Source organism: Parus major, unplaced genomic scaffold, assembly GCF_001522545.3.
Source record: "Parus major isolate Abel unplaced genomic scaffold, Parus_major1.1 Scaffold325, whole genome shotgun sequence".
Taxonomy (NCBI): domain Eukaryota; kingdom Metazoa; phylum Chordata; class Aves; order Passeriformes; family Paridae; genus Parus; species Parus major.
The window spans coordinates 18039-24470 of NW_015379278.1; the positions used below are offsets into that span (position 1 = coordinate 18039).

General features: G+C 55.4%; 2 protein-coding genes across 2 annotated transcripts in view; one reads left to right on the forward strand and one right to left on the reverse strand.

The window, feature by feature from the left end:
- MAU2 (MAU2 sister chromatid cohesion factor) overlaps positions 1–2223 on the reverse strand; it is a gene marked incomplete at its 3' end in the record, with an annotated part of 11365 nt that extends 9142 nt beyond the window's left edge. The window contains exons 1-5 of the mRNA XM_033511530.1: positions 1961–2223; positions 1691–1708; positions 1368–1433; positions 450–545; positions 81–175 (exon numbers count right to left, since the gene is read on the reverse strand). Of these exons, the coding sequence (XP_033367421.1) occupies positions 81–175; positions 450–545; positions 1368–1433; positions 1691–1708; positions 1961–2050 (365 nt within the window). The remainder of the gene's footprint in view (positions 1–80; positions 176–449; positions 546–1367; positions 1434–1690; positions 1709–1960) is intronic.
- A 389-nt stretch (positions 2224–2612) lies between these two features.
- SUGP1 (SURP and G-patch domain containing 1) overlaps positions 2613–6432 on the forward strand; it is a 14499-nt gene continuing 10679 nt past the window's right edge. The window contains exons 1-4 of the mRNA XM_033511531.1: positions 2613–2710; positions 4221–4392; positions 5010–5113; positions 6169–6393. Coding sequence (XP_033367422.1) covers positions 2686–2710; positions 4221–4392; positions 5010–5113; positions 6169–6393 — 526 coding nt within the window. The 5' untranslated portion in view covers positions 2613–2685. The remainder of the gene's footprint in view (positions 2711–4220; positions 4393–5009; positions 5114–6168; positions 6394–6432) is intronic.

Consider the following 6432-nt stretch of genomic DNA (forward strand, 5'->3'; position numbering starts at 1 on the left):
CAGGGAAGTCAGGGATGAAATCCCAGGAATTCAGGCAGGAAATGGCAGGAATTTGACCAGGAAATCCCAGGAATCAGCACCTGGTGTACTCGGAGCCCACCACACGGGCGTACTCGGCCCCCACGCCCAGCAGGTCACAGGCCGACACCAAATCCTTCTCCAGGGTGTGGAGTTGCTGAAACGGGAAAATAAAAATGCCATAAAAACTCAGGATTTGCTCCATGAATCCCAAGAAAACGCTGTTAACCCCTGGATTTGCAAATCCCTGCTCCTCAAAGGGGTTTTAGATCCGTTTTCCAAAGGAATCTGCAGCTTTATAAGCTAAAAGGCATCAAATACAGCGATTTTTTAGGGAATAACAGAACAAAAAGCTTCCACGCTGCTTTTAACAGGAATACAGGGTTTTTCCAAGGTTTTTTTCCCAAGGAATTGCCGCTCCAAGGACTCACAGCCAGCTGGAAGAGCAGCCTGCAGTGCCAGTAGGGAGTTTGCTGGGAGATCTGGATGGCTTTGCGCAGCAGGGGCTTGGCCGTGTCCACGGAATTCTGCAACACAAACACCCCCAGTCAACAGAAATCCGGGATCCTGGAATTCCACAGCCTTGGAATTCCTGGGATAATCACACTGAGCCCTCTGGGGAAGGTTGGGAATGAGGGATCAAACAGGAAAAGTTTGGGGCTGCTCCGTCCTTGGAATGTCTGAGGGAGGGTTGGATGGGATTGGAGAAATCTGGGATTTTGGGATAGTGTCCAGAATTGGGACTGGATGGGATTTAAGGTCTTTCTAATCAAACCATTCCAGGGTATTTGGATTCAAAATCCCAGGAAATGATTTTGGAGGAAATCAGCCCAATGGCAAAACACAAAATTTGGGATGATCCAAATGGGGCTTCCCAAGGAAGGAGACTAAAACACGGAAAGGAAGACCTTGGAGAAGGATTGGAGGGACAGAACACAGGGAATGCATTCCCAGATGGGATTTTGGGATGGAATTCCTCCCTGGGAGGGTGGGATGGGGCTGGGATAGAATTCCCAGGGCAGCTGGGGCTGCCCCATCCCTGGAATTGTGCAGGTTGGAGCAACCTGGGAGAGGGGAAGGTGCCCTCCCCATGGAACTGGACGATCCTTCAGGTCTTTTCCAACCCAAATCTCTCCAGGATTCCAAATTCCTGAGGAAAATCCTGGATTTTCCTCCCCTAAAACCAAAACTTCTTTACTGAGAACTAAAAAATGTCTTTGACCAAGCAAAAACTTCCTCGGTTAGGATGGAAAAAAGCCTCTCATCCCAGAAATGTGATTTTTCACAGGAATATTCAGTTCCAAACCCAAATTCAAGGGGCAAAGAGGGGTTTTTGGGGTTTCTCTCACCTCCTGGCAGTAGAGCTCCGACAGCAAACTGGCTGCCTCAAACTTCACATCCTCAAACTGGGGGATCTGGCACCGGGGTTAAGGAAACAACAAAATCCAGGTGGGAAACAGCAGCAAAACCTCCAAAAACCCTCAGGAAAACCGGGCTGGATGGGCTCTAAGGTCCCTTCCAACCCAAACTCCGTGCTTTTGTGAAAGCAGTGATGAAGTGGATTAAAGACCCCCACTCCACGCCCCCAGCCCAGGTCCTTGAAGGCGTTTTGGGAGTTTCCTTGGAGGTGTTCCGAGCTCGGAGCCCTGACTGGATCCCCGGAAAAGGATACCTGCTGGGATATCAGCCACTGCAAGAGAACACAGCGGGTTGGGTTGGCACCAGAACCCACCAGCACTGCCCTGCTGCCCTCCCACTGCCCCCTTTCCCTGCACCCCATCTTTTCCAGCCACCAGCACCCCCTCGGCCGCCCCTTCCCCTGCTTTGTACCTTCCTCAAGTGCCCACGGCCCCGTTCCCACCACTGCCAACCCCTTCCCCAAGGCCTGGCCCCCGGCTCTTCCCCGTTCCCCAGCCCGCCGCAGCCGCCCTGTCCCGCTCACCGCCTTCTCCAGGTGCCCGCGGGCCTGGTCGCCGTTGCGGGTGTGGTGGTAGAGGACGGAGCCGAGCTGGAGGTGCGTGCGGGCCTCCATGCGGGCCGGGGGCTTGCGGGGCAGCACGGCCTGCAGGCAGTGCACACACAGCCGCACCTTGGGCGGGCTGGACGTGCGGAAATGCTCGGCCAGGCCCAGCAGCGCCAGGTACCACGACTCGCCCGCGGCCGCGCCGCCGCCCGATCCCGAGCCCGGCGCAGGCCCGGCTGCGCCGCCGCCGCCTCCGGCACCTCCGCCGCCGCCTCCGGCACCACCCGCGGCTCCCGCCGCCTCCCGCCGGCTGCGGCGGCTGCTGAGGCGGCGGCGGCTGCTGAGGGGCCGCCGCGCCCGCCGCCACCGCCGCCATCTTGGGGCCGCCGACAACACCGCCGCGAGGCGCGGGGCACGACGGGAGTTGGAGTCTCACCAACCTCAGGAGCGGAGGGGAGCTGGGAGTTGTAGTCCGCCCTTTCGCACCGATAGGATGCGAAGCGAACCCCGGAAAGACCTTAGCGGCGGAGCCGCCAGAGCGGGGTGGTTCGGCCGCCCCGCGAGCTGGGCTCGGTGCGGCGGGAGGAGCGGGAAGACCGGCAGGATGGCCCACCTGAGAAACTACATCTCCCAGGGGGGCTTGCGGTGGTGCGGCCCCGGCGCGGCGCGCCCGGCGCGGGGCATGCTGGGACGGGGGCTCCAAAATGGACAACCACAGGGATGCGCCAGGTACGGCCCGGGCCGGGCGGCTCCGGCCGCTCCCGGCTCTGCCCCGGTCCTCTCGGGGCTCTGCTCCGCTCCTCCCGCCTCGCTGCCATCCCCCAGCTCGGTCCCAGCGTTCCCAGAGCTCCGGGACCCGAGGGTGGGGGTGTGCCGGCAGAGTCGGGGGCTGAGGGAGGTTCCCCGTTAAATTCCCTCCTTTTTTCCCGCAGCGGAACCCAGCCGGGAGTTCGGGATGGATCCCCGCGTTCGTTCCCAGCTCGTTTTCCGGTAGGGAAGCCGGGCTGGTGTTTCGGAATGGTTCCTCTGTTAATTTCCTTCCCTTTTCCAACAGAAAAACCGAGTCAGGGGTCCGGGAGGATCTCCCCGTTATTTTTCCTCCGTTTTTCCCACAGGGAAGCAGAGTCGGTAGCTCGGGGATGCTCCGCTGTTTATTTTTCCTCTTTTTTTTCCCACAGGAAGACCAACTGTTCATTGCCTGTCTCTTTTCCCGTAGGAAAGCTGAGCTGATGGTCCGTGGAGACCCCACTGTTGATTTTGGTTTTTTCTCCTTTTTTTTTCTATAGGGAAGCTGATTTCGGGATGATCCCACAGTTTATTCCTTCCCTTTCCCCACAGGGAGAGCAAGCCTTGGTTTGGAATGATCCCAATGTTAATCTCCTCTCTTTTACCGTAGGAAATACGAGCCTTGATTTGGGATGGTTTCCCCGTTAATTTTCCCCCTTTTCCCACAGGAAAGATGAATTTGCAGTAGTCCTTACTCTAATCCCGCTTTTTTTCCCCTCAGGGAAGCTGAATTCGGGATGGTCCCTACTCTTATCCCACCTTTTTCCCTCAGGGAATGTGAGCCTTCATTTGGGATGGTCCTTATTAAATCCCACTCTTTTCCCACAGGAAATGCGCACCTAGATTTGGGATGATCAGTGTTAAATCCCACCTTTTTCCCTCAGGGAATGTGCCCCCAGATTCCGGATGGTTCCCATGCTAATTCCCGCCTTTTCCCTCAGGGAAGGCGGCCCTTGAATTAGGATGATTGCTTTAATTCCCCCCCTTTTCCCTCAGGGAATGCGCACCTAGATTTGGGATGATCCGTGTTAAATCCCACCTTTTTCCCTCAGGGAATGCACCCCTGGATTCCAGATGGTTCCCATGCTAGTTCCTGCCTTTTTCCCCTCAGGGAAGGCGAACCCCTGGATTCCGGACAATTCCCATGCTAATTCCCTCCCTTTTCCCTCAGGGAAGGTGACCCCTAAATTTAGGATGATTCCTTTAATTGCCCCCCTTTTCCCACAGGGAATGCACACCTAGATTTGGGATGATCCATGTAAAATCCCGCCTTTTCCCCTCAGGGAATGCACCCCTGGATTCCAGACAATTCCCATGCTAATTCCCGCCCTTTTCCCTCAGGGAAGGTGCCCCTTCAATTAGGATGATTCCTTTAATTCCCCCACTTTTCCCTCAGGGAATACACCCCTGGATTCCAGACAATTCCCATGCTAATTCCCTCCTTTTCCCTCAGGGAAGGCGAGCCGGTGGTTCGGAGTGTCCCAATCCAAATCGGCCAAGACCAGCGTGAACATCCTGCAGCAGGAGGAGCTGATAGCCCAGAAAAAACGGGAAATCGAGGCCCGGCTGGAGCAGCAGGCGCGGCAGAATTCCCTCAGCATCCCGCAGCTCCCGCTGCTCGGAGAGTACGCGGGAATTCCGGGAATTCCGGGAATCACGGGATTCCAACTGCCAGCAAATGGCCGGGGAGTGGGAAGCGGGGTTGGGGGTGGAAAATCCCAGTTTTGGTAGGGCAGAGGGAGAAAAATCACAATTTTAATGGAAAATCCCAATTTTGGTGGATTAGGGAGCAAAAATCCCAATTTTAATGGAGCAAAATGGGGGAATGTCACAGTTGTGGTGGATTAGGGAGCAAAAATCTCGATCTTAATGGAGCAGAAGGAGGAATAGCACAGTTTTGGTGGATTAGGGAGCAGAAATCATGATTTTAATGCAGCAGAAGGAGGAAAATCCTGGTTTTGGTGGGTTAGGGACCAAAAATCCCAATTTTAACAAAGCAGAGTAGGAAAATCCCAGCTTTAACAGAGCAGGGGTTAATTTTAGAGGAGTACTAGTTTTGGTGGAGCAGAGGGAGGAAAATCCCAGTTTTAATGAAGAAGGAAGGAGATTCAGAGTTCTTTTGGGAATTCAGTGGTAGGTGAGGAAAACTAACAATTCCAGGGGTTTTCCCTGTCCTATATCCCACATGGGAAGGGCTGGGAAGTTCCCAGTTTCCAGCTCCTGTTTTTCTCTCCCCGCTCAGCGACGATGGCTCCGAGAGCGAGGCCTCAGTGTCCAACAAGTTTGTGAACGATGGGAGCTTTCTGCAGCAATTCCTGAAGCTCCAGAGGGAAAAATCCAATGCTGGTAGGTCCTTCCTTTCCTATCCCAAACCTGGGATTCCCAGGAAATCTGTCCCCTTCATTCTGCCCTCAGAAACTGCCCCAAATCCCCACAAGAATTCTGGGAATTGCCTAGCCCAAACCCCAAGATTCCCAGGAATAATTTCCTTTTGTTTTCCCCTCAGAAACTGCCCCAAATCCCCACAAGAATTCCAGGAATGCTCCAGCCCCAAACCCTGGAAAGAATCCGGGCGCTGCTGGGGAAGCGGCCGGGCCAGGCCTGGAGCCTTTTCCACATGAAATTTGGGATTCCAGGATAAATTTCCCTTCATTTTCTCCACAGAAACTGCCCCAAATCCCCCCAACAACTCCAGGAATGCCCCAGCCTCAATTCCCAGGAAGAAGCAGCCGGAGCAGGCCCTGAGCCGGATCCTCCAGGCCTGGAGCCTTTCCCATCCCAAACCCAAAATTCCCAGGAATAATTTCCCCTTATTTTCCCCTCAGAAATGCTTCCAAATCCCCCCAACAATTCTCGGAATGCCCCGGCTCCAAACCTCAGGAAGAAGCAGCCGGAGCCGGCCCTGAGCTGGATCCTCCAGGCCTGGAGCCTTCCTCACACGAAACCCGGGATTCCCAGGAATAATTTCCCTTCATTTTCTCCACAGAAACTCCTCCAAATCCCCCCAACAGCTCTGGGAATGCCCCAACCCAAACCCAAAATTCCCAGGAATAATTTTCCCTTTATTTTCCCCTCAGAAACTCTTCCAAATCCCCCCAGCAATTCTGGGTATGCTCCAGCCCCAATTCCCGGGAAGAAGCAGCTGGAGCAGGCCCTGAGACAGATCCTCCAGGCCTAGAGCCTCTCCCACACTAAACTTGGGATTCCCAGGAATAATTTCCCCTTTCTTTTCCCCTCAGAAACTCCTCTAAATCCCCCCAACACCTCCAGGAATGCCCCAGCCTCAATTCCCGGGAAAAAGCAGCCGGGCCAGGCCCTGAGCCAGATCCTCCAGGCCTAGAGCCTCTCCCACACTAAACTTGGGATTCCCAGGAATAATTTCCCCTTTCTTTTCCCCTCAGAAACTCCTCCAAATGCCCCCAACAGCTCCGGGAATGCCCCAGCTCCAAACCCCGGGAAGAAGCCGGCGCTGCTGGGGAAGCGGCCGGGCCAGGCCCTGAGCCGGATGCTCCAGGCCCGGAGCCTCTCCCATCCCAAACCCAGCCCCGTCCTGAGCCGCCTCAGCGTCTTCCAGGGCCCGGATGAGGATGAGGAAGAGGATTACGAGCAGTGGTTGGAAATCAAAGGTCAGTGGCAGCTCCTGCTCTGGGGCTGGAGCTGGGAAT